The sequence below is a fragment of the Ambystoma mexicanum genome, chromosome 6p (genome assembly GCF_040938575.1).
Source record: "Ambystoma mexicanum isolate Mex_15411 chromosome 6p, UKY_AmexF1_1, whole genome shotgun sequence".
Taxonomy (NCBI): domain Eukaryota; kingdom Metazoa; phylum Chordata; class Amphibia; order Caudata; family Ambystomatidae; genus Ambystoma; species Ambystoma mexicanum.
Genome location: NC_090935.1, coordinates 76,145,141 through 76,173,097, shown reverse-complemented (window position 1 = coordinate 76,173,097; position 27,957 = coordinate 76,145,141). Strand labels below are relative to the sequence as shown.

The following is a 27,957-nucleotide window of genomic DNA, read 5'->3' as shown; positions in this document are numbered from 1 at the left end:
ATATAGGGGGGATAAAAGGACCCTTCCTCCATTACAATTTTCCATTTTTAGAGAAAAGTGAACCTAGGTAGCAATATACCTCAACTACCTCAATCTGTTCTCTCTTAAGTGCCCAATAGTATCCAGTTCTACCTTTCCCAAAGACCAGTACCTTGGTCTTCATCCTGTTCATCTTTAGGAAATTAGCTGTTAAATATTCCTCAGAATAAGAGAGCATTGCATTGCAGCTTTCCTTTCCCAGTGCCAGATCAAGTAAAGCTGGCTCACTGGCAAACAATGGGCTCCAAAGTGGGTGCCCTGCAATGGAGGGGGCTGCGGGGGTTGACCTTAGATCCTACTACCACACAATCAAAGTCAGGAAGAAGCACCATAAATAGCAGTGGGGATAAAGCACACCCTTGCTTCACCCTCTGGTGTGCACCCTCCTGCCTGCAACATCCTACTGGAATACAAGGTACATACAGATACATACTTGTCCATCAGATGGGTTGAGCTACTTTATGCAGCACCGGTGGCCATGGTTAAAACGGGAAGGATAGTTTCGGGCCCCTGGGATATCCAAAGAGGGACCAGACAAGGATGTCCGCTATCACCCATGCTCTATATATTGGGCCTGGAGCCGATAGCTATGTACATTAGAAAACAGTTTTTTGATGCTGGAATCACAGTGGGAGGAGTACATCATGTGGTGTCACTGTACGCCGATGATGTGTTTTTATACTTACGGGACCCGCATCTGAATGTTCCGGTGGTGTTGGACATGCTGGAGAGGTTCAAAAGGTTTCTCAGGGATATCTTTCAGCAGGGATCCTGCATATTCCTGCTAGCGGGACTGGCGGGGAAGCCAGAAAATGAGCTCCCAGAGGTGGGGTTCAGGCGGCAGGATCATTTAGATACCTGAGAGTGAACATTTGGCACACCCCGGGTCTGATGCATGAGGATAACACTAAATTGGCATTAAAGGGGCTCAGAAAAGCTACAGGGTTTTGGTCCATACTCCCGCTATTGGTGATGGGCAGGGTAGCTATAACTAAAATGATAGTTTAACCGAGATTTTTGTATTTCTTTCACACTATTACATCCCAGACTGATTTAATCACATTGCACGCTAGAGAAGCTGTTGAGGGAGCTACTGTGGGGCACTGCGAGTCATAGACTGGCTTTATCCACTCTGTCGCTGCCATATAAGGAGGCAGGGGTCCTCAGGGCAACTCATTCATGTGGCCAAATGGCTGGCAGAGGAGGTCACTTCGGAAACAAGGCTAATAGAACGACTGGTGGCTCCTGCGCACCTGAAGGAAATACTCTGAATGTGACCCTGATGATTGTGACTCTGGGTAAGAAGGTTTGGAGCAGGGCTCTAAAACTATCAAAAGCTGACTGTCCATATTCCCCCGAGAGCCCATTGGCAGCAGAGGTCTGTGCAAACAGGGAGGACCTAGTAAACATGAGACTATGGGACGGGTTTGGTGTTTACACATGGGGCGATGTTTACGAAGAGGGGGCTTTCACAGAATTCGAGTCCTTGACTGAAAAGGATGGGCTGCCCGGAGGTCAATTTCTATTGTACTACAAGATCAGAAATACAGCGAAGGACACTTGGAAAGATTGTCCAGAAGAACCAGAAATAGATCCGGTGCTGACGGTATTACATTATCTCGGGGATGGGTGGAAACCAGTGTCTAGGATCCATAACCAACTAGTGAACAAACCCAACCCCAGAGGTAGAGCAGTGAAACATAAATGGGAAACCGATATAAGCATCGACATAACGGAAAACAAATGGGCCAGAGCCCTGGCATATCCCCGAGTGGTCTCTAGAAACACCAGATTTAGTTTGATTCAAGACAAAGTTCTATACAGGAGACATATGACCCCGGGCAGAATCTCTAAGTTTAATAGAAAGGCTACCTCACAGTGCCCTGCACATGTTTTGGGCTTGCACAAAGACACGCTGCTTCTGGAGCAAGATAGAAGAGGCTTGTAAGAAAGCTAGGGTGGTGAGATATGAATGGACACCGAAAGAATGTCTCCTGGGAACACTCCCGAGGGTCAGTAAATACAGACACGTAATTAAAATCATGGACATGGCAAGTATATTAGCAAAAACATCCATTGCAATGGCGTGGAAATCAGCGGTGGGCCTCAGTATGGAAGGTGATACAAGAGCATTAGACGAGTGCTGAGACTAGAGTGTGGGGCGAAGGGGTCTCCAAAGCTGTGGGTGAAGCAAGCCCAGCATACGAAGCATGGAAGGCACTAATTTGGGATATGTTCCACTCCCCGGACGATAAACCCCTGTGAAAACAAGAGAGTAGGACTCTAGCCTGCATCACTAATTCGGGATATGTTCCACTCCCCGGACGATAAACCCCTGTGAAAACAAGAGACTTGGACTCTAGCCTGCAGCAGAGACATCCCTGCTTAAGAGCTGGTCAAGTGACCCAGCCCACCCCCCCCAACACGAGAAGCGCTGTTACACTATTGATACCTTACTATCGCACTTGCTGAAGTACTGAATCATTGGATAACATGTGAAGACCAGTTGGTTAAATGTTGTTTGTGTATGTTCACAAGTTGCATCATATATGTCATACACTATTGGTGAATCATACCATTTGTTGTAATGCCTAATGAAAATGCCAATAAAAATATTTTAAAATAAAAAAATCAAAAAAATCACCAGCTGGTCCCACTGTGTCACTATATGCTCCAGTTCATTCCTCTTTAATAGTTTATTGTAATTCTTCTTCAATTTAAATAGCCACCCTGCATGAGTGCTCCTATCCTTGGCTGAATTGAAGATTAGACTATTCGCAGTCCTACACTCCCTGTCAAACCAAGCAGCATCCCTTCCTCGAGTGGGTTTGGGACAGTGTGTATTGCTATTTGCAGGGCCATGTTTTAAGTGGTGCTAGGGTGTTCAAGAAAGGTCCCCATGATCAAAAAAGAGAGGGGGGTGTAATAAAATATATGGGAGTGTTTTAACTGTTGCAAAAATGTATATAATGTGTCAATTTATAGGGTTCAATGAGACTTCAGTTCATATGGCTCAATAGAGTCATCTATCTGCTCCCCGGACGATTGCACAATAAACCTGCTTTACTTACAAAATGTGCACTCGCTTCTGAGGTGGTAGGCCCATATTGGGTTAAGGTGATTAGGGGCCTGGCCATACAAATTTGGCAACCATGAAGGGAGCATAGTCTTTCTGAGACTTTGGGGGGTCTCCTGTCCACACAACTCGGCTGCTGTACTTCTCTGCATGGACCAGTCTTCTGTGCACAGTGAAAAAGATAGGTATGCAGGCAGAATTTTGTTTACAGGTCCATCTGTTCCCTGTAGGTGTGGTGTTGTGGCCTAGCTGCGCAGGATGACTTGACAAAGCACCACATCAGAGCGATTCGGGGTCACGCGGGTGCACTTTTGGGGGGTAAAGTGTTAGGCAACGTTTGTATGCACACAATTAGGACTACAGGTGTAAGCAAAACCAACCTTTGGTATAAGTCTGTACCACACAGTTTTTTGTTAGTGAGCTGAGCAGCCAGGCTTATCTCAATAGGGTATGTGAGATTGTAAGGTTGTTAAACAAAGGTCTACAATAACAAGTATTCAGACAGACACTTATATTTCTTGGTAAAACACTTATTGATTTATTACACAATTATTCATAAAGCATTCACTGAGTGAGGCAATCAATATCACACAAAAATGATACTACAGTACTGATTACTAAGCAGTTGAGCTCCATTGAAGTTGGAGCAAAATAGTATTGAAGTAGGAGCAAAAAGGCATAAGTTGATGAAACGAATATTACACAGTTACTTTAAAACAGTGCAAATAGTTGAGTCCACCAGAGGAGTTGATTCAATGCAATAGGTAGGCCAAAGTCAATAGGCTAGTGTCTTGTATAAGTAAAAATGGTTCAGGTATGTAAAACGGAGAAGTCTTTGCCACGGTCTTAGAAGTAGTTCACGGAAGAAAGGTTTGTATGTCGGGTCACAAGCTGACTAGGCCTGCAGGTTGCCAAAGTTCAACAAACTTTCACGGTGAGAGGTAAGCTCTCTCGGTCGGGTTTTCACAATGCCTTATATTGAAGAAAAAGATGCAGCTGAAGACTCTGTTCATGGCAGTTCCTGTGGATCTCGCTGTTCCTGTGCCTTAGTCGTGGGGACAAGAGGAGGGACGTCGGGGGACTCCGGCACTGCATGGGATAGATCACAAAGCTGGCAAAATGGTAAATCTTTGATTCCTGTTGCTGTTCTTCAAGCACACAAGCTGGTGTCCTTCTCCCTGGTTAATCCTAACCAGCTCTGAGAATGGTATTCCGAGTTGATTGGTCCCACCAACACAAAGGAAGAAGTCATCCTTGAAGGGGCTTCTCTGTTGAGGTGAACTTGGCAATTTGGACCTGCAGCAGGACTCCACCGGGCAAACCATTGGTCCAGTAGTTGCAGCAGCTGTCCTCTTCCAGCTCGTCTTTGGTTAATTCGCTCCAGTGGTCGACTCTGCTTTTCAGTCCAAGAGACTTGCCTTTTAAACAGTTTTCTCCTATTCATTCCAGCCTAGCTGCTACTCACCCAGCAGGGTGGCTGTCCTTGCTGGACAATCAGCCAGCCATTCATGCCAGAGTACATTTGGATCTCCTAGGAGACTAAGCACAGGGAGTTTTGGGCACCTCTCTCACTTCCTGCCCACCCCAGACACTCAGGCGCCAGATTCGGTCTTCAGTCCTAAAGCCCGCAAAAGGCATAAGAACAAACGGACCAAACCTGGTTTGGCGCACAGAGACAAACTCTAGGAGGACCTTTCCAAAAGGAAATGTCAAAAAAAGAACACAGGACCTGTTTAAACAAAAGGGGCTCAGGCTCCATCTTGAAAAACATGGCTCCCATGATTTTTAGCTACCGGTATTCGCGGTTGGGAAAAATCATGGTAGTTTGTTGTAAAACCACTGCCACCTGCCATTTCTATATGAAAGGGTAGCATTTGACTGTTACATGAGTTTCTAGACATAGGGGATATTAGGTAACCCCTCCAGCACACTATTGTAAGATAGTTTGTGCTGGGTCTAGGAATTTAAAAAGACTAGTAAAGTCAATTTAACTTTACATTCTCTGGGAAACAGTAGTTTATCCCAGAGAAGGTATTTAAACCTTGGCACAACCTAAAAGGCTTCCCTGTGTCACTGCACTGAAGGAAACTGAGCTATAATGAAAATAGGAGTAAAAGATTAATGTTTCTTTGATTTAAGGGGTTTGGTAAGGGTACACTTGGAGTGCATGGGTGAAGTTAGTTAAGGTTACAGAGGTTGAAAGGGTGAATGTTTTGGAGGAGTGAGTGAACTGTTTTGCGTTGTAAGTCCTTTGCAAATATTTTTACCTGGTTTGTTATTTTAGAGGCGTGATGTGGTATTCCACCCAGCACTGCCATTGTGAGGTTTGTCCTGATACCCTTCAGTTTGCTTGTCTGGTTGGCTGGAGCCCTCACCTAGTGGTGGGGAGGTATGTTATGAAAAGATCAACTGTTTACACTTTCCTCAAGTATACCCTTGACATCTTCATACTGGATTGACTATGCAGGTGCAGCTGTTGCCTCCCTTTTCTTGGTTAGTCGAAGTAGTCAAGGGGAAACTTCCTGTAATCATGGAAAAAGAGAGTGTTGTTGAGAAGACTGTACTAGTGATGATGAGAGCATTGCGCCCCTCCTGTGCTGGGTCTGTGGCTCAGTGGACTAATGCGTCCACTACAAGGACATGTGTTTGACTTCATGGTTGCTGGTTCGAATTCTGACAGTTTCACTCACCCTGTCACCCTTCCGATGTTGATAAAATGAGCAATATTATGTTGGGTAACAATAAACATCTGTTATTAGCGCTAAGTTGATACTTCGTGGGTGAATGTGTGCTTTACAAATGTGCCTGTTATGTTTTGTTCAAGTGAAGGAGATATCTTGGATAAATTGGCCGTTGTGTGTTTTTTGATAAGGTGATCTCTTTGGATATGAATAAGAAGTAGAATTAAAACAAGAAGCTGAGCGAGGTGATTGTGGTAAAAGTGAGTACAGTGAGTGTAACGCTCACCTGATTCCCACGGAGGCGCTGGTCCCGGCTGAACTGTTATAGTCTCTTCAATTGAGAAGCGTAGAGCTCGGATGACTCTCTGGAATGGGCTTCCTCTTATTGACCATCTGGCTTGCAGGGTAAGGTTTCTGCAGGCGGAATAAAAAAGGGTTAATGACCGTTTGGCTGGACTTCCTCCTCACTAATCGCCAACTCTCCGAAAGTCCAGTGTCATGGTGAGCTCTCACCTTAGGCGTATAAATGCTGGGCTCTCCATCCTGCGACTCATGCAAGGGTGCGTGGGTTCCAGTTACGTCACTGGAGGTCCTCAAAGTCTTTTGTGGCCTTAGAAGTGGCACAGGTGCTGAGATGCCAAAAGGTGATGCCGCCGTTACTGCACGAGCGGATGCCAGTAGGTATAACGAGTTTATAGTCTTGAAGAGATGGACACCTTTAATGAAGTCTTTTCATTGTCTTTTTCAGGTGCCTGGATGCTGAGGGCGTGGTCACTGAGAGGGCGACACATGCGGTTGTACGTAGGTATGGGAATTTCAATGACACCTCAATAACGTCCCTTGTTTTCTGTTTTCAGGTCTTGAGATGTTGCGGGCGTTGTTCGTCCGTTGCCGTTGCACGTGCGAAGTACGTGAGTATAATGATCTGTGACCTTATTATAGCACCTCTAACAATGTTCTTTTCTTATTTGCAGGTGTCGGGACCTTGCAGGCTTTTTCCCAGTCGCGGATGCACGTGGGCAAACACGTAAGTGTTAGGCTTTCTTGCAGTCTTTAATGGCACCTAAATAATGTCTTTTCTTGTTTTCAGGTGCCGGGCTGCTGCGGTTGAAGAGATCGTAATACGCGCACAAAAGCAGGTAAGAAAAGTAAATGCGGCCGCCTTCACCCGATTCCTACTTAACAATGTTCTTTGTCTTGACAGGTGCCGTAAGGTTGCTGAACAGAAGGCCGCGAAGAATCCGTGAAAGCACAGATGGATCAGGTAAGCGAGCGCGGCTGCGAACGTGTTGCAACTTGCTAACCTAATGTTTCTTTTGCTTGCAGGTTCTGCCGGTGTCTGGATTCCTGGATGGTAAGTATAGTTCTCGTGTCTTTCTTCCACAGATTGCTGAGCTGAAGCTGGAGATGTCACTGGAATGCTGGAGCTGACTCGGTGAGCGTCCTGCTGCAGATGCAGAATAACGCGAAGCACGTTTTCCCAATCGGGTGTGGTTTAAATAGTGTTGGAGTGATTGGGTGTCTTCTTCCTCAGCCTTGCCTAGGTAAAATAGTTCCTGTGTTCCAGAGCTAAGGAGTGGCACCAGCCCCACCCAGGTAAGAAAGTAGTCCCAGTTCAGGGAATAGTTCCTCCCAGCAGAAGGCTGGGGACTTCATCCTGCCAGCATTTGCAAAGGTGAGTATGCAGCATGGTCTGCTACAGGTAGGTCCACCCAAGCACCTTTGCAAGAATTATGAGCCCGGCGCCCCTGTCGCCGGGACTGAGGTTCCTTATGAGCCTGGCACCAGAGGCGCCAGGACATGGTCCAAAGGGCCCCAATAGGGGTTTGCTGGAGCTGGGGACGAGGGTCGTGAGCCTGCTTCCGGGGATGCTGGGCTTGACTTGGCTTCTCGGGAGCAGTGCTCATGACAGTGAGTGATTGTTGGTATCGACTAAGCTACTGGGAAGGGTAAAGAAGGGGGTTCTTTGGGGGAAAGGTGCAGCTTTGGTGTTATTTTTTGTGAAATTAGAATGGAGTATGGAGACTCAGCTGAATCATTTGTGTCAGGTGCTGCCTGGTTATAAGGCCACAATACTAAAAGACCATTGAGAATGGCTGCGGAAAACTAAGGACAAAATACTCAATTCTTGGCCTATGGAGAGGGGATATTCGATAACCAGCATACTTTTTCACATAGGAGGCATAAGGTTTCAAAATTAGAGAAGCAGTTGAACATCTTAGAGATCTGGAGGATGTATGAAAAGGGCAGGAAGGCCCACAGTGTTAAAGTCTCAGAGGAGGGGATGGAAAAGAAAGGTGCAGGGAATCATTCCATACTCCCCCCCCCATTTGGGTGCTATCCTTTATCGCCTGCAGAAAGGTACATAGACCCCGGGTTTGAACCTCCATTTTCCCCAGCGGCCACTCCATTAGTTGCGAGACGGACACAGGTAACGGCTCCATCGGAAATGATTCCTAGAAAATAGGACAGCAAGGAAAAGGGTTACAGAAATGCTGAGAACGGGGAGTGGAAAGGGAATAACTCCACTGACTGCTAGATTAGCACAGAGATTAAGGGTGGAAGAACAAGCAAGAGTGAGGCTGGCAGCTAGAAGAGTGAATGAAGGATTGAAAATGAGGGAGAAGAAGAAGTTTAGGACTTTTCCTTCTAGGATAGAGGATAGGATAGTCTGGGAAGGGTGGTAGAGACACAGGAGTGAAACAAATAAAAGAAGCGCCAAGGTCAGCAGAGGAAGAGTAAATGCTGCTATGGCAGCAAAGAAATGAAGAGCGGGAAGTGAAGAAGCAGGCAAAGGATTTAGCGGAAGGAAGGTGGAGGTATGGGCAAGTTCTTGTTAGGTTGGAAAACGTGTTATCAAGGAGGTCAATGTGGACATGAAGAACAGAAATATTGCCATGAGTACAGGATTTGAGCAGGGAGGATGAGAGCCAGTGCCCTAGGGTAGTGCTGAATATGCATCCATGTATGTAGAGGTGTCAGGGGTAGGCATAATAGGAGTAGGAGACAAAGTGAAATGAGAGATTTGGGTGATGCACCAGTAAAAGTGGGTGTAGCTCAGTTTCCATTATTCCAGACGGGTGTGGGAAAGGTGTATTATGTCCTGTGGTCACACATGGACCGGAATAACTTGATGAAGACACTCCCTTGCCTCACTGCCGGGGCGGGGAAATGGATTTATGCATTTGAGAAACAAACTGCCGGCCTCATGTTGGCCATAGGTGTAAACTGAAAGGTGCAGGAACACCCCATGCTCTGGACCAGGGTATTATTGTACCAAAGTATACTGAACAATTGTCCAGAGGATGGTTTTATTTTACAAAAGTATCAACATTTATTTACTAAGATACAATTATTTTTCACAAAGAATTAACCATAAATAATTCCACACATTAAATTGCATGAATGTTGCAGGAGAGCATAATATACCAAGACTTGTGGGGCAAAGAATACCATCATTCACAAAAAATCATTCACACATGTTATGACTCACATCAATGACACTCATTCATCCACAAATTATTAAAAATTGAAACATACAATTGGTTCAATATTTATGTAGTCAAATTAACTAGTTATCCCTACATAATCTTGCTATTGGTGACATAAAGAGCTTATTAATGGCCCTAATGGGGGAGCGGTCAGATCAGCTTTGGAGAAGATTGGGGGATCCAGGAGTTCAATTGGAAACAAATGCCCTCGATGGAGCAGCTTTTAATAATTACAGGGAGCAGGTATGGGGTGACTTGCGGATTATGTATCCCGATAGCCCTACTCTCCTCATTTCCAGTGCTATGCTGATAACACACAGCTTTCTTTCAAACTACCCTCTACTACCTTTGCTATTTCCGCTCTCATCCCTGATTGTATGTCCACCAATCAGGCATGGTGTGCAGCCACAGCTCTCCAATAAGATGGAGATCCTCCTCATTGGACACCTGTGCCCTCCTTTCCTCCTACTCTCTGGCCACCCTCTCTGGGGCCTCTACATCTGCCATCCTGTGAAGCCAAAAAGCTTGGGGTCATCTTTGACACACTCATTCCTTCACCCCTCAAATCACTTCCAGCTCCAGCTCCTCAGAGGCATTCTCCCTTTCCTCATCTTCCCCCAGAAGCTCAATGTCTCCAGAGCTCTAGTCCTCTAGGCTGGACTACAACAGCCTCTTTCGCAATCTCCCTCTTTCCTCCCTACACCCCTCCAACTAATCCAGACTAGGGTGTCAAGGCTTATACTTGCCCTTAAGCCCAAGAACTGTATCTCTCCAGCCCTAAAAGCTATTCACTGGCTCCTGGTGGCTGTAAGTATCACATTTAAAACTCTGCATCATCCACAAGGTTCTCTGAGACTTGGCACCACACTATCTCCAACTCCCCCTCCCTAAATACTCCCCTACTAGAGCCCTCTGCCCCTCTAACTCCAACTCTTTGTCAAACGCTTCTGCAAGCAGAGAATGGGGGCAGGTCTCTCTCCTCAGCTGGCACCTCCTTTTGGAACAGCCTCCCTGCTCCTCTCAGACTTGACTCAGACCTCCAAATGTTCTGGAAACTGCTCAACACTCTGCTCGTCTCTACCTCTTTCTCTCTTCCCCTTCCCTGCTAATCCCCCCACTGCTTCTGAGACCGGTGGTCTGGTCCTCATGAATCTCACAGAATACCAGGCCCTCTTACCCAGTCAACAGCAGCACCTCCCCCCATTGCACTGCCCCAGTGGGCCCCTGCCTGACAGCTCTATATCCCACCCTTGAGAGTCACCCATACTAGCACTTAGTCTGAAGACTCATCCTGGCTCCCCTTAGCACTTCCCTCTCTGACCCCCACCAGCACTTGTCCATGTCTTGCCCCCTCAGCCATCCCTATCTCCTCCCCTTCTTCACTGCACTTGCTTGTCCGAATACCACAAGACCTAGTAGGACCACAACTGTGCATATACTATTTATGCCAATGTTGTTTCTCTCTCTTGTTCTATTTTCATTTAGCCTTGTGGTGCTTTGAAACACAATTCTGATGTATAGTGCCTAACAAATCCTCAATAAAATAAATGTAAAAAAATATAAATTCAATTTTAGCCAAAACAATGAAATTGGATGATGATCCTGCTGCAGGAGGACAGAGACTGGAGAAGAGTGGGATAACAATGGGATGCTTTCTTACCACATGCTAAAGAAGGGACTTCAGAAGGAAGTCCAGCACAATTTAGATAAACTGGTAAGGATCGAGGCCTAGAGTTGGCCGGAAATTCAAGCACACATTGTGCATTTTTGTATAGAACTTTCACAAAAGACAGAAGCCAAGCTTGTTACGAAAAGGGTCAGTAATAACCAACTCCATGGAGGGACAGCATGGACAATTGGGACAACAGGGACAGGGTGAATCGGGTATGACTCAGGGTTGGATGGATCTGTAAGCCCCCGGTCCAAGGCAAATGAGAGTTTTTCCGAGGAGCAGGTGAGGAACTCCGTGAGGAAGTGGGTCATTTGGAGGTTTGGAGGAATAGGGCCCAGTTTAATGGGCCAATGGGAAATCATTATGGAGGTTTTCATGGAATTCAGTTTTGGTTGTGCAGAAGGTTGGGACACATGTCAAGATATTGTCGAAACAGGTCAAAGTATTTTATTTTAACATGGGTTGAACAGAACCCAGCAAGTGTTGATGCACAGACCTATGGGGTCCCACCAACCATGCCAGCACATGCACTGGTACAGGCATGGGAGAGAAATGCATTACCCCAAGGTACGGTTGCTCCTTACACAGGAGCAAGTGCTTTTTCACTAATATGTACCAGAGATAGGACAGACCACAGGGGTCTCTGATGTGTCCAGTGCTGTCCGTTATCATTGATCCAGAAGAGGAACCCTGGATAGGTGTGCAGGTAGGTGACCTAATGTTTTCATTCATGGTCCACACATGGGCTACAAAATCTTGTATTAAGGAATATGAGTTCCCCTTGGTAGGCAAAATGATGGACACACAGGGATTCTCTGGGGCTACCCTGTCAGTTCCTTACACTGAAGATCAACTTTTCAAGATAGGTACACAAAATCTATCTGCTCCTTTGTTGTACAGATATCCCGGCAACATTCTGGGTAGAGATCTCTTGAGCAAGTTGTGGATGTTGATTGCATTCATGTAGCAAGGTATAGTATGCCGGTTCCATGTAATAATGCCCCATGCAAAATATTGCCATGCAAAAAAATGGCCGAAAAATTGCTGTTTTTTGTGGGGACAGTATTACATGGAACATGCGGGGGACACCCCTGCAACCACCAAACCCTTTTTTATTTTTCATAGGGAGTGGGGGCCACTCTTGCATACCCCGTGCCCCTGTCCCTTTATATATGGTCACCTATAAAATGTTGCCATGACCTTTTCCCGGTGACATTATATACAGTGACCATATATATAGGGGTATTATTACCTGATACCAGTATGTCCAACTCCAGATTTGTATCTGGTGAGAGAAGCAGCGTGTTTGCATGCATATTGTGGTGATAGCCCGATCAGGGGGGTGCCTGTACATTCAACTTTTTATGGCCTGTTGTGTCACAGGAAGTTACTCCAGGCACCATTGTTACAATTCTTTTAGAGGCAGTAGTGATCAAGATGAACAGGATGGTTCTCTAAGGCACAGATGAGGAATGCAGAGAGTGCCGCATAGGGCTGTGCATCAATCCGCCACCAATCAAAATCCCAGCCCACGCCACTGAAATTCATGATCTTATATTAGACTCTCACCTAGACATTCTAGTCATCACCGAATCCTGGTTGCACCAAGCTTCAGGCCCTCTGCTCTCAATTGCAATCCCTCCTGACTATACTATAACCAGAGCAGATAGGACACACTCCCAGGGAGGCGCGGTTGCTATCATTGCTAAAACCAACCTCCATTTAAGAGCATGCACTATCGACAGTCCTGATGGCTACGAACTACTGCACACTAAATTGCCCATTAATGATAAAACTACCATTAACTTCATAGTCATATACAGAGCACCAAATACAAATAGCCAGCCTGAACTGGACATCCCCCTCGTACTCACCCCACTCATCAAACCAAACACTAAATGTATCCTCCTTGGAGATATTAACCTGGGCTTCAATGACAGCAATGATACCAAAGCAGAAGCCCTCTATGTTGATCTTAAGGACATGAGTTTCAAACAAATAGTCAATGGCCCTACCCATATTAAGGGTAGAACCCTAGATTGGATCCTCACGCATAACTCCACCAACAACATTGATTCCATCTCCCAATCAGTTGGACGGACCACTCCATCATCCAGTTTACCCTTATCATTGACAAACCCCCCTCGCTGTACAAAAAACTACACACACCCACGAAGTTAGAAACCTCCGTAAACTCACACCTGACAACATCAATCCTCTGCTCACCCCTGTCACCTAGCAGTCATCTACAAAAACTGTCTCACCTCCACAATCAATGAAATAGCACCACTAACCACTAAAACAAAACGCACAGACAAAAGGTCATGCTTCTGGTTTAACGAGGCCTTGGTTGCCCTCAGAAGAAGGAAACGTGCACTAGAACATACCTATAGGAAAAACCCTACACTTGAATCAAAAAATGCCTTTCTCCTATCAAATAATAATTACAAATCAGCCATAATCGCAACCAAAGTGAATGCCTACAACACAAGGATCAGCAACACTGCATCCGACTCAAAAGAACTATTCTCCATATTAAGAGAATTGGTAAATCATATCCCAGTCACAAACCCCACCAAACCAAGTAAAGATTGGTGTACCACCATACAAAATGCTTTAGCCTCCAAAATCAAACTGCTACAATCCAAAATCGCCACCAAAAAAGATGTACTAGTTAGTAAACGCCCTAATGACAAACATACTCTCAACACTGATGGTACCACCAGCCCCCCTTTTCCTTCACACCAGTCTCCCAAGAGTCAGTCTACAACACAATCTCCAAACTCAAAGCTTCTAACTACAAAGGAGATTCAGTCGCAGCACAAATAGTCAAATCTTGCGCCCACACCCTCACTCCCATCATCACCAACTTCGTGAACTTCTCCTTCAAAGCCAATCTGGTCCCAGCCAGCATCAAAGAAGCATGGGTTACGCCATTACTAAAAAATAACCTCTAGACCCGACTGTTCCCACTAATTACCGCCCAATAATGATAGTTCCATTGTTACCTAAAATCATTGACAAAATAGCGTATAACCAAGTCCAATCTCATTTAGAAAACCACCATCTCCTCGGAGCACGACAGTCTGGATTCAGGCCTAACCATAGTACAGAAATAGCCCTATTGGATCTTAAAATCCAGATGGACACCATTAGAGACTCAGGCAAACTAGGTATCTTTCTCTTATTAGACCTCTCTGCAGTATTCGATCTCGTGGACCATGATAAACTCTGCAACACCCTAGCCAAGGATTTCAACTTCTCCATGGATGCCACCCTGTGGATTAAATCCTTTTTAGCTGACCGTACATCCAGAGTCGCTATAGGCAAGGAAGCTGCTGACCCCATCCCCATCCCTATAGGAGTACCCGAAGGTTCTTGCCTCTCTCCTACACTATATAATGCTTATACGAAACTTCTCTTCCCAGCATTAGACAATATGGGTGTCATCTACACCAACTTCGCGGATGATACCCAGATCCTCATCCCGCTGTCAGGAAACTACACCCAAAACACACTACTTATCAATAACATCTATGCAATCATCCAAAATTGGATGGCTCTAAATAGCCTCTGTCTAAACGATGAGAAGAACGAGATCCTTATAGTGGGATCACAGTCTAAAATCAGTGCCCCCCACGCTGATTAAACCTCTGTTAACATCGATGGTACCATGATACCTGTCTTGAAACAAGTAAAAATCTTAGGTGTTTACTTGGATGCTAATCTAACAATGAATGAACACATTAGCAGCCTCTCATCAACCACCTCCTACACAGCAAAACTAATTGCCTTAAGTAGACAATTTCTCACCTCCGCCAACTGCATCACCCTGGCTGGAGCTCTTATAGTGTCCCGACTTGACTACTGTAATGTATTACTACTAGGCACTTCCAAAACTAATATAAAAAAAACTACAACTCATACAAAATAAAGCCCTAAGAGCAGCTGTCGGCATAAGGAAATCCGACCACATTTCTAAGATTAGAAGAGAGCATCACTGGGTACCAATTGCTGAGAGAATTATCTTCAAAACCATGTGCATTTCCTACAAATGCCAAAAGGGCTCAGGTCCCATATACCTTAACAATGTTCTGCACAAAAAATCTGTTTTAAGAACACTCAGATCTCACAACCAGCAACTACTGGAAATCCCTTGCTTCAAGAACACCAAAGCGGGTGGCAGTAGCTTCAAACACTTAGCCCCTAAAACCCTGGAACTCCCTTCCCAATAGCATTAAAGAAGTGAGTTCCCTTGCTGTCTTCAAAAAATCTCTCAAAACATGGCTTTTTCAAATAACATGAGGTCCAACTACCGCTGATTTTAGGCATCTGTAAATATAACTGTAACCTTCTCTCTTGCATAATCTTGCAAACTATGCATATTGTGTTCCCCATTGTATAAGAAAGAATGTCTAGAATGTTTTCAGTTTTAACTCAATGTTTAACCATGCACCTATTATGTATGCAAAATGTAAATAAGTATCTATGTAATCTCGCCGTGATACCCGTGGGTCTGGGTGTGTAACAAATGTAATAAAATAAAAATAAAATTAATAATCCAACCTTATCGCACACTTAAGATACAGGAGATATGGTCTTTGGTATTGGGGTGCCTTTCCAGACAGCAATAGAGCAAAGGGAAGTACCACACACCATGATCATCGTTAGAAATACATCGCCACATTGGAAGGACAATTTGGGAAAGGTCCCGGACCATTTCTGGACCAGCAATCCTCATGATGTGTGGCTGCTAAAGAGTGTTGGCGTGGTGCATATAAAATTGAAACCTGCAATATTCCCATAGGTTAACCAGTACCCCATGTCTAGAGAGGCAGACAAAGGGATGTAGTAGTCCATTAAGGCATAATACAACCTTATGTGTCCCCGTGTAACACAGCCATTTATCCTGTGAAGAAAGCAAAGGGCTCCAGTTGGAGGATAACATTGTTGATGCAGAATTTACGGTCGTACTGAATCCTGCCACCATTCTCTGTAACAACCCTAATCGGCTACCCACTTCACAGTGAGTGATTTAAAAAATGCATTTTTCTCAGTCCCGTTACACCCTGATTCTCAGTACCCCACAGTGTTTACATATCCTGGTTAGAGATTTGAACACACAAGGTTGCCCCAGGGGCACTGTGAATCTCTGAGTGTCTGCGTCAAATGGATTTGGGGAATTTACATGTGTCCAGTACCGTAATTCAGTACATGGATGATTTTTTCATCTATTAGCAATTCAGAGGAGCAGTGTCAAGGAGATTCAATAACGTTGCTCACCCTGCTTGTGGAGAAGCAGTACAAAGTGGACAAAGAACAATTTCAGTACTGCCAGACAGAGGTAGTTTATTTGGAGCAAGTGATATCGCCATCACAGTTCAGAATACACCTCAGCCAGTCACAGTGAAACAAATGCAGCAGTTATTGGGTCTCTGTCATTTAGAACACGGATCTTTGATTCTAGTTACATGAGACCCTTACTGCAGGGGCTTAAGGAAGTGCAGCAGGTGAAGGGTCCGATAGAGGGGACTGAAGAAATGGCAACTTTCTTTAGAGAACTCAAGGTGGCGATTAGCAATCCTCCAGCCTTGGTAACCCCGAATTACAAGAAACCATTTTATTTGTTTTCACATTCGAATGGGCAGTTGATGACCGCAGTCCTGACCCAGCAAATATTCAGGTCCCCTTCTATAGCATCTCCAAATTGGTTAAAATTTAGGGCCAAATCCTGCTCTGCATCTCTGCACTTGGGGTTGCTGGGTCTTCACCCTCCACTGGATCTAATCTTCTGAGTCTACACTGGTGTCACCTGAAGTGGATTGAAATCTTCTGTATACGTGTGGATAGACACAAATATACATGACCTTCCCTATTCTTTCCTATGGAGCACTTCTCTCAACTCTGGAACTTCTACAAGTGACACTGAAAGGTACTTGCCTGGTCTGTGCCAAGACTTCTGATATATTAGGGATTTTTAAATTTGTATATTACACTCCTGTCCAGGATATACTTATTTATTTATTGCATTTGTTAAACACCCAAGCCCAGCGGAATAACAACATTAGTTACATACGAATACTTGTGACAAACAGTTTGGTTACGAGACAGAAAAAATAAATAAAAACAGTATATAAGATACAAGGTGAAATTTGGACATTAGTCAAATTTGTCAAAGAGCCACGTTTTGATCATTTTCTTGAAACATTGGTGAGATTGCTTGCTTCTAATCTGTGCCGGCAGAGTGATCCAAAGAGATAGTGCGGCTATGGGGAAGCTGGAACTACCCGTCCTTTTACTCTTATAGCGAGGAAAATTCAAACGTGTGCTAGTTCAAAATCTTAAAATTTGAGGTAGGACCTTTTGGGTCACACTGTAATTCAAGTAGTCGGGGCATCCTTCTGTATGCACTTGTGGGTCGTGGTAAGGGTTTACTTCTTTTCTGATGTGGGAGATGTGATCCTTGTGTTTTAGACCAAGTGCTGCACGTAACGCTTTGTACTGGAGCAACTGCAATCTGGAAAGGCTTGTTGTCGTGGTGCCCAATAAGAGAATGTTGCAGTAGTTTAGTTTTGAAAGGATCAAGGCACATGCTAATGTTAAACAGTTCTGGGGTGAGAGTAATTGTCGAATGAGTGATATGAGTTTTGTGCTGTAGGCTGTGGAAGATGAAAGGGCGTTTATATGCCTAGTCATGGATACATTGGAATCGAGGTAGACGTCTAGCATTTATACCTGTTTCAGGACTGGGTTGGTGGTGCCATCGATGTTTATGGTGGAATAGCTGATATCTAATGATTTAAGGCGAACAGGGGAGCCCACAATGAGAATTTTGGTTTTCTCATTGTGACGACATAGGCTATGGGTGGCCATCCAGTTTTGGATGATCGCGTAGATCTTATTGATGGTGGCAGTGTATTGTTTGTAGTCCTCCGTAATGGATATCAATATCTGTGTGTCATCTGCAAAATTTGTGTCGATAATGCCCATGGCGTCTAATGCTGTGAATAGTAGTTTTGTGAATATATATTAGAGACGGTGGGTGAGAGGCAGAGCCTTTAGAGACACCCAACGGTACTGCAATAGGGTCTGCTTCCTCATCACCAATGAACACTCTAATGGTACATTCAGATAGGAACAATTTGATCCAGAAAGTGGCTTCTGGGGAGAAGTGGAAATATTGGGTGAGAGCAAGACACATCTTGTCATGGTCTACCAAATCAAATGCAGCGGACAGGTCAAGTAAAAGTAAGATGCTTATGTTACCAGAGTCTCGAATATTATCCATCTGGATTTTTAGATCCAGTAGTGCTGTTCCTGTGCTGGGTTTGGGATGAAAGCCTGATTGTCTGGCATTGTATCATCCTTGCCTGATTCTCCTTGACCTCTCAGTAGCATTTGACACAGTAGACCACCAGACACTCACCAACAATCTACATCGCTGCATGACGATCAGCAAGATTGTCCTCAGCTGGTTCAACTTGTACCTTGCTAATCACCACCAGTTTATACAAATGTATTCCTCCAGATCACCAACTCAACAAATCTCCTATGGAGTCCTGCAAGAATCCATCCTCTCCCCTGTGATTTTCAATCTTTAGATGGAACCGAGTTGGAACCTCCACACAACATCCACATCCACCAATACAAAGATGATATGCAGCTCTACCTAAAGATATCCTCTATCAAAGACATCCACAGGCTCAAGTCCTGCCTCTTAGTGATCCAGTCATGGATGTCAAGTTCTTACCTGAAGCTCATCCCCTCCGAAACTGACTTCCTACTGTTGACCAACAACACCGAAAACCTGGACATACAGACATGGCTCCCTGCTATTCACGTTGAGGTTTTCACACCCCAGCTGACAATCTGTACCAAGCCCCTTGGGTTCGACATCGAAGGACACCTCTCCTTCAAACAACACATAGCAAGGAAGATACAAACACATTGGTACCAACTTTCTCTCCTGTGTAACACCAAGTCCTTCATCCCAGACAACTGCTTTATATCTGCTGTCCAAGTCTTGGTCCTCTCCTACCTGGATGGTGGCAATGCCCATATGGAAGACCTTCCAGCGACTACTCTGACACCACTGAGATGTGTGCTGCAGCATGACTCATCACAGGACTCCACACGTTCGACCACACCACCCCGACCCTTATCAAACTGCACTGGATCCCACTGCTCTCATCGTCAAATCTAATTGCACAGAAACAGAGTTTCCCTTTCACTTTTAAGAGCACTCCCTCAGCTGAAAAAAAAACTGCGGAGGGAGTGCTCGTAGTCTACTGGGCTGGCTCCTCCATAATGGATGAGAGGGGGTAAATACCTGGTGGGTCAACTCCCCTCACCCATTATGGATGAGCCGCCCTTGAATGTCAAAGGATGCAGTTACTTTCAAGGAAGTTAGCATGCTTGCAGTATAATAGCCCATGTTGACTAAGAGGTCTGATGGGCTTTTTTCCTTTTATTGGACAATAGTATTATGACTTCCAAAGTCACTTTCCTTGTCTTGAAAAGAATCTGAGTCCATTGGAGTCATGTCTATCTTTGTCATAGGCATAGTTCTTGGAACTCATTTTTTAACTCCTGAAATTAAAGGGCGGGGGGGTGGAGTGCAGATACCAATAGAGCTGCAAAAGGAGCCAGCTGGCTAATACGCCTCCTCCCAATGAAGGCTGCAACATGTAGGAAACAGTAATCCAGTATTCCAGAGGGCATCAAAGATCAGCACAATTGGGTTCTAATACTAATGTTCATATGTTAGAAAGGTGCAGTTGGATGTTAAAGAAAAAATAATTATCCTGCATTTAAATATGGCCGGACCCTGATTAAGTAGTCCAATGAATATATTGTTAGCGATAGTATTTATAGTCTTCTGTCAATTGTAATGATATGTGGCACCTAGCTAAGAATTGCAAGAGCAGTTCGTAAATGTCCCACAAAGCATCTTCAAGCACAGCCAAATGAGCCCCTCCCCCACATTTGCTTTGATCATCCCCCTGTGTGGCCCAAAACACTTCAGTGTCTGCCACAGGCCACCAAAAGAACAGGACTTCCCATCGGTATACTCCACTGCATACCAGATAAGAGGACATATGTACAGTAGTTGTTGTGTGTGCCGTATAAGTCGCTGTGGCGGCAAGAGGTTTAACTCAAATATTAATTCCTGATGCATCAGCAAAGGTTCGGACTGTAGGGCAGATCAGTGAGGCCTCCTCCAAAGCCCAAAATCAACACAGATGCGGCCATGACTGCTATGTTATTTGATTACTTTGCTCCTGCACTATTAACATTATGAGTGATATATCAGTATTCCCATAATTTGGTGGAGGATTTCAACCAAGATACACACTACAATAAAATGTCCCACATGCAGATTTTATATGTGAAATCTAACAATTGCATAGTAAGAATATGACTGAAGAGGGCAGACAAATAACAACAAATAACTCTTTTATTATGCCCACATTGGGCTGAAGACTATAAGGCGGAAAACCACTGAATTTACATAATTACAAAACCAACATTTCATACAATTCTAACATAGACCTTGGCCAGAAATGAGCGACACAATTATGCGGGATGGTGTATGTCTCTCGGTTACTTGAAAAGATGGCTTTTCAATTTTTTACAGAAACTGATGAGGTTGGCGTCTAATCTCAGATTTAGAGGTAGGCTATGCCACTTGCCAGCAGCCACTGTTGGAAAAGTGCTACCTAATCTGTTCATTCTCTTAAATGTGGGTCCTGCAATATGGCCAGTTATTTTCGATCTAAGTGTGCGGCCTGGCACGTAACGTGAGATTTTGGATTTGAGGTAAGCCGCAGCTTGCCCATAGAGACACTTATGCACCAGGGTCATTGTTTCCACTTTAAGTCAATGCAATTGTTTCCTTGAATTGCTAATATGGTCAGATTTCGTTTTCTGCTTGATAATTTGGACTGCATCGTTCTGAATGTATTGGAGTTTGGTGATACATGTTTGCTTGCACCAAGCATTAAAACGTTCCCATAATCAAGTCATGAGAGGATGATTGCTCTAGCCAAAGTGGCACAATTCTCCTCACTTAAAAGTGGTTTGATTGCTCTTAAGAGTCTTAAATAGTATGAGCAGGTCTTGCTCACATATGAGGCCTAGGCATCCATACTCATGGAGGACTCAAGATACACCCCCAAGATCTTGACCTTGCTCTTAACTGGTATGGGAGATCATTAATGAGGAAGGACTCATATTGGGCTATTAGTTTGGATCGAGCTTGGGTGGACCCAAAAACCATTAGCTCGGTTTTATTGCCATATAGGCAAAGCCAATTATGGTCTATCCAAGATTCAATGTTTTTATAGATAGTCTTGATGGCATCACTGTCTTTCTCATAATCTCCACTCAGCTCTAATACCAGCTGAGTGACGTCAGCGTTATTAGTGAAATAAACATCAATGTTATCTAAAATTTCACAAAGAAGACGTAAGTATAGATTAAAGAGAAGAGGGGATATGGTTGCTCTTCGAGGCACTACACAAAGTATGTCCATTATGTGGGAGAAATGATCTCCACCGTGAACCTTGGATTTACATTTGGTTGGGAATGATATCAGCCAAGTGGTTGCTTCCTCTGACAGTTAGCCACTCTCTCCAAGGCATGTTGGATCGGGTCGTGGTCAATAAAATCAAAGTCTGTGTTTGAGTCAAGGAGGACGAGAATGCCAGTCTTCCCTTTGTCCACTATGTTCATCATATGCGCCTGGAGATCTAACAGAGCAGTTTCCGTACTATGAGATACTCGAAAGCCAGATTGTTTATAGTGCAGAATCTCATTTTCTTCTACATAGGCCTGTAGTTGACGAGTGGCCACCTTATCCATAAATTTGAGGACAAAATTGCAGTTAGTTATTGGTCTTAAGTTGTTTGGATCTCTATGATCCAGATTCAATTTCTTCAACAGAGGGGTAACAGTGACAGTCTTAATGCTAGCAGGGACTTTGTTTACCCGAAGTGAGGTATTTATTATTTGTGTTAGCACTGGTGCATAAATATCTGCATTGTGCAAAATCATTGTTGGAGGTAGGATATTCTCAGCACAGGCTGATGGTTTCATAGTGGCAAGGGTTTTCACAGTATCTTCTACGGTAATCTCTTGGAAATTAAAAGTTTTGCTGAGGTGTGGTACTAATAGGTGGCTGGACGAAAGTTGGCTCAGTTCTTTGAGCACCAGTGATTAGTTTGTGAGCTTTATTGATCTTGCTGATCTTATTGAAAAACACTGACTGGGCTTTATTGCAGTCTTCCTGAGATTGGGTGAAAGTAGTTTTTATGGCTGTGGGCTTTTCGATAGATTTTAATATGTCGAAAAGTGTACCAGTAGCATTGGAAGCTGAATTTATTTGGTAATTGAAAAAGTATTTCTTTGCCAAGATAATGCCTTTCTTATAGGCTTTTTCAGATTCCATCCAACTATCTTTCTTAGTTGCTGATGGTTCTTTTAGCCAGCTCCTTTCCCTTTTTTTTCCTTTTTTGTATCTCTAGAACCGAGTTAAACCATGTTTTGTGTGTATTATTAGTTCTAATCAGTTTATATGTAAGTGGTGCTTTAGTGTCCACTAATAAGATGAAAAAAACGGACAATATGTTTTCACACATGTACTCTTCCTTGTGTGCGTCCATGATATCCTTAATACACAATTCCAGATCGCCCCTTGCAATTTTCTTGTAATTGCGGCTTAGGATCTTCTTTGTGTCATTGGGGCTGTTCTGTTTAGGGACAGAGGAGTCAGATTAAACTTTACTCTAAAATGGTCTGTCCACATACAAGGTGTTGTGCAGTAGTTTCTTGTTTCCAAATTTTGGGCGACAACCCAGACTAGCTGGTGCCCATTGGTCATGGTTCATGACCTGAAAATGTATGTTGTTGAGTGCTTTTTCCAGCTTTATAGCTTCTTTGTCGTTATTGTTTCCTCTCCATCGGTTAATATCGCCCATTACCAGGGTGGCAGTATTAGGGCTTTGGAGCACATTAAGTTGTTGGACTAATTCCATATTGAAATCTGTTTTGAGAGATGGCGGTCTATAAACTGGAATTATGTTTATAGTGCTGTTATTAGTTGGTGAAAGTTTCAAGTGTAAGACTTCACATCCAGAACCATCCGTGGTGGATGGATAAGTGTGGCCAGAGTCCTTAATAATAATAGCTACACCACCTCCCAACCCAATCTCTCCATTTATATAATGTATGTGAGAGCCTTCGGGAACTGCCTTGGAACAAGTAGATCCAATTGGGTCCAGTAACCATGTTTCTGTGATGCACAATATATCCAGGTCTTCTTCAATAATGAGGTTGTGGATGCATTCAGCATGTTTGTTCAGCGATCTCGTGTTTAATAAACTCCATTTAAGTTTGTTAATCCTATTTACTGGTTTATTAATTTCTTGGCATTCATGGTTAACTATTCTCTTCTTTCTCTTGACTCCTTTTATTTATGTATGGTGAGTTGTATATTTTATATTGTCTCCTATAGAGGATGGAAACCCCTGTGTCAAGTTAAAACTATTGTCATCTGAACATGTTTTAATTTGTTCAGATCTCTGCTTTTTGGTCTGCTGGACTGTTTCTGCAGCTTGTAGAACTCTAAGATCTGAGAGAAGTTGTCCCATTTTAATGGTGACCATACATTTATCTACCTCTAATAAGGTTTTATGAGAATGTGGCATTCTATCATTAGATGGCGTGCAGTTAGACTGGGAGAGTATCCCTAAGGGATTCAACCGTATTCGCTACCTGTGTTTTATAAAGGGCGATAGAATAGCTCCATGATCCACATTGGGAGGGCCAACAGATAGCACATTTGTCAAAGGCAGGGATACATTAGATAGAGGGCAACATTCCATAACTTCTTCCCTCAGGCTCTGTAATCAACTATTAGAGCAGTTCCTTGTGGTGGTGATTGCTGCAAGGACTTCCATAATTCCCATAGCGGTAATGACACTACTGTAGCACCTCAGTTCGACATGTCCCAGACACTGACCGGCACAGACTGGCTAAACTCATCCGCGCCGGCGCCTTCGTGCCCGGTTTGAATTAAAGAGCGCAAAGGAAAACTACCAGGCCAGTGGGAACAGTAGTTCTTTTGTAAAAAGACTACGTGAGTGAACACAGGAACTGCTTTAAATCACACGAAGAGGCACTAGGAAGGGATGAGGTAAAGAATACTAAAGTGCAATCAGCACTGCAATAAAATGTATTTAAAATTCAATAAGCACAATAAAAGAATGCTAAAATACAAAAATGTGTTCAGACACAGGAAATATCAGAATAGTTTAACAGTGATAGCAGCACAGATTATGACCACAATAAATCAATCAATGTTGGGGCACTCTGTATTCAGCTTAGCTTTGCATCATTAGAATTTTTACTACGTGGGTAGATGAAAGCTCTGTGTATTCATCTAGTTATCGTCTGGGACAAAAATAATTGTTCAGTTTTTAGTTTCGAGTCCTCAGAACAGCCGGTTCTTACAGTTTCTGCTACCACCATCCTATGCTCCCTTCTTTCCTGGCCTTGGCTGCCTGGTGTTCTTCAACCAGAAGTGAAAAGAACAGCTTTTAATAAACAAATAGGTCTCCAGCAATAGTTTACATATTGTGCAGCTTCAAATGGGGGCTTGTCTTAAAATTGTGATACCCTAGCTCAAAGTTACAGACACAACTCAACAAAGGAATGTTCTTATATATTCCTTATTCAGCTATAAATGCCATAATTAATTGCCTTTCTGTGTCGGCTGTGTAATCAGCAACTCAAGGCTCACTTTGGGGTAGCAGAACTAGTTCCCTGAAGTGTGGCAAAACTAACTCTACACTACTTGTGTCCACAATCTTCAAAGCAACATGGAAGCTATATAACCACTGAGGCATAAGAACCTTTACTGAAAGTGTTTTCTTATTCTATATTTTTCGGTTCTTGCTTGGGAGGTCTCTGAGATATTTGTGATGTAGCACCTGCCCTACCTGCACAATCACATTCCCTCCTCTGGTTTAGTTACTAACCAATAAATGTTTGGTCATCATTCTGTCATAGGCATCTTTTGGAATCCATACTCTACACACTCCCTTCAGGCTAAATCCATGTGCTATGCACTCCTCCTATGTTCATGTCATAAAACAATACTTCCCATGTCCATCAAAATCTACCTAATTCTGCACAAAATTTCCAGGGCCTGCGGGAGGGCTGAAACGTGTGCTGTGGGGCCAATCAGGTATTCAATTCTGACCATGCAGTGTTCCTTTTCACCATTCCATGTATCTGTTTGCATATGGACATGCATCGAGAGGGGAGTGGCACCAGAAGAACTAAGTGTAAGTGATAACATTTGTGATTGTGCGTTTTTCTTCCCCACCTCTTTAAAATACCCGAAAACAATCTGTAGGATGCAAAGGCATCTGATTAACACAATGAGGAGAGGAACAAGCACCTTAAAGATCTTGCCCATCCAGGCTGACACCCAGAAGCACATCAGGTAATACTAATCTTCATCTTTCACTGACCTATTCTCCTCCATAGTAGTGCGTAACGCATGTAAGGCACTTACAGCATGAGTCAGGGTGCCATTTGCTAATCATTTGCTGGTGGGAGCGTGCAGCAACTTGTGCTTCTTTTCACACATACACCCCCCCTTCCATAGAAGTGATGAGGTCAAGCATGCATTTATTTTGGAGAGTGGTCAATATAACAGCCCTAAGCACCTCCTTGATGGCATTGAAACCTTTCTCATTTGCCACATCTTGTATGCCAGGTGCGAGAAGGGAAGTGAAAAAGACAGCAGCTTTGCTGAACAGGTGCTACTTGGTGGGAATTTATACCAATCTATTAAAAGATGATTGCTAGAAATAATTCTCACGCTCGTACCTTTGTAATGTCAAAGATCGACAGGTTTGCATCTTAAAATTCATGTAATTAATGACAGGATGGTCAGTGATTTCCAAAATGTGACTTTGTGGCACCACAAGCGATGGTGAGTGTAACATGGTTGGTGAACATGAACCACTCCAGTTCAGCAGGAGCTGTGTATAGCGTGGGTACCATGGGGCCAACAAGGTTCCATCAGGCCTGCAGTTTCCAGTCATATTCCTTCTATGTCCATTGTACGCTTACACCCTATATTCCTGCCCATGTTCACTGTTCCATTGTATCGAAAACATAGTGAGGGGTGGCTAAGCCTCTGTTTGTAAAATCTTTCTTTCTTCACATCGATCCAGGTAAGTAATTTGTGGTATTCTCTCCACACAGCAATACATATATCATTAAGGTGTGTAACTGTTTATTTTTCCAGTCCTAGCATTGCCTCTGCTCTGCATTCCATTAACCCATCTTCCCATTTCCCTCAGTGAAAATACTCCCCTATGATATTTAGCTGTGGTCTCATCCAACAAGAAGGCATCATCTTTCCTTCCAAATCTGTACATTTTTTGACGGTCTGTGTCCAGAAATTCACTTCTCCCCTATGTGTGCCCTGTAGTTTGTTGTGTATTGAAATATTTGTGGATATTAATCTATCTGCAATTTTCTTAAATTTGATAAAATCATTGATAAAAATGTAATCTTCCTTTTCTACCCATTGTGTGTGCCCCCGATGTCCCCAAATTAATCCTTTTGTCTTACATAATGTTACTTGTTCCATACAGTATGCCACAGAGACTGGCACCTCTTGCTGAATGAACAGCCTTTTTTATTGTCCGAGAGTCATGGACCCAGGCAGAGATAATCCTAGTACACAAAAAGGGTTGCATAGATTTGCTAGTAATTATAGACCTGTATCTCTACTACATGATGTGGGAAAATAAATGCCAAAGTACCCTTGGGTTATCTTACTAGTTGGATTGCAGACAATGCAGCGATCCATTGCTTGCAAGCAGGTGTCCAAGATAGGACTATGAAGCAAATATGACTCCAAAATGCAGCAACTTTCCACAGGTTACATCTGGTAAGATGTGGTTCACTATATTAACTATAGCCTAAAAAAAGCCAGGAAGGCTCATTTAATAAGGCAACATATGGTTGTGATGTCATCTTTGATGTCCTGGGTGTTAGTCTTAGCAATGCACGGTTGTGGCGCGAGTTATGGTTGCTTAGCTTACCATAATTGGTGAATTTCAGGGTTTTTTCGGTATTACTTGGAACCATAACGTCCCTTTAACAACGTTTTTTTAATGAATTTCATAGGTTTTTAGTAGCGCAACTTAACCATAATGTCCCTTTAACAAAGTTTTTTTACTGAATTTCATAGGTACTTAGTAGCGCAACTTAACCATAACATCCCTTTATCAAAGTTATTTTACTGAATATACGTTTTCATAGTGTCAATTTGATAGATGTTTACTACGATTCCCTTACTTTATATGCATGTAACATAGAACATACCGAACACCCCGCTAATGATTTTGATGTCTGTGAACGGTCACGGACGACATCAACACTACCCAAACACTCAGGGGGTATCTGAAATTGTTATATCATACCAAATAAACATTGCACAAGTTCAAAAAGCAGCACATAAACACATTACATATAATAATAAATAAGCAGTGGAACCTACACATCAACCATCCATTTAAATACCATATGTAATAAAATGAATTATACCATAACAAAAAAGATATGCCTCCAACATAATTACCTCACAGAAACTGCAGAGCTAGAAGCAACAGTAGACCTACACAACACTACGAATGCAATTTACCAGAAACTAGCAAGTAAACTTCATTTTTCTTATATATTTGTAAATTTTTTGTATAAGGTACAGTACAATTAATATATTTCTGTTTTTCACACAGAAATGTGCAGTAATTTGGAGTGGCTTGAGGCCAATTTTACACATGAGGAAATGTCTGAAGACAGGGATAATAATGGTAGACACTGCTCTATATAAGCAAATTAATAATATTAATAATCATGACTTTATGTGCACTTAACATATATATATATATATTTATTTTCGACAGACCATAC

General features: G+C 43.3%; 1 protein-coding gene across 1 annotated transcript in view; it reads left to right on the top strand.

Annotated features, from left to right (window-relative positions):
* The first annotated feature begins 1,228 nt into the window (after nucleotides 1-1,228).
* LOC138510673 (vomeronasal type-2 receptor 116-like) overlaps nucleotides 1,229-27,957 on the top strand; it is a 78,955-nt gene continuing 52,226 nt past the window's right edge. The window contains exons 1-4 of the mRNA XM_069626453.1: nucleotides 1,229-1,983; nucleotides 6,545-6,597; nucleotides 7,001-7,060; nucleotides 18,561-18,805. Of these exons, the coding sequence (XP_069482554.1) occupies nucleotides 1,229-1,983; nucleotides 6,545-6,597; nucleotides 7,001-7,060; nucleotides 18,561-18,805 (1,113 nt within the window). The remainder of the gene's footprint in view (nucleotides 1,984-6,544; nucleotides 6,598-7,000; nucleotides 7,061-18,560; nucleotides 18,806-27,957) is intronic.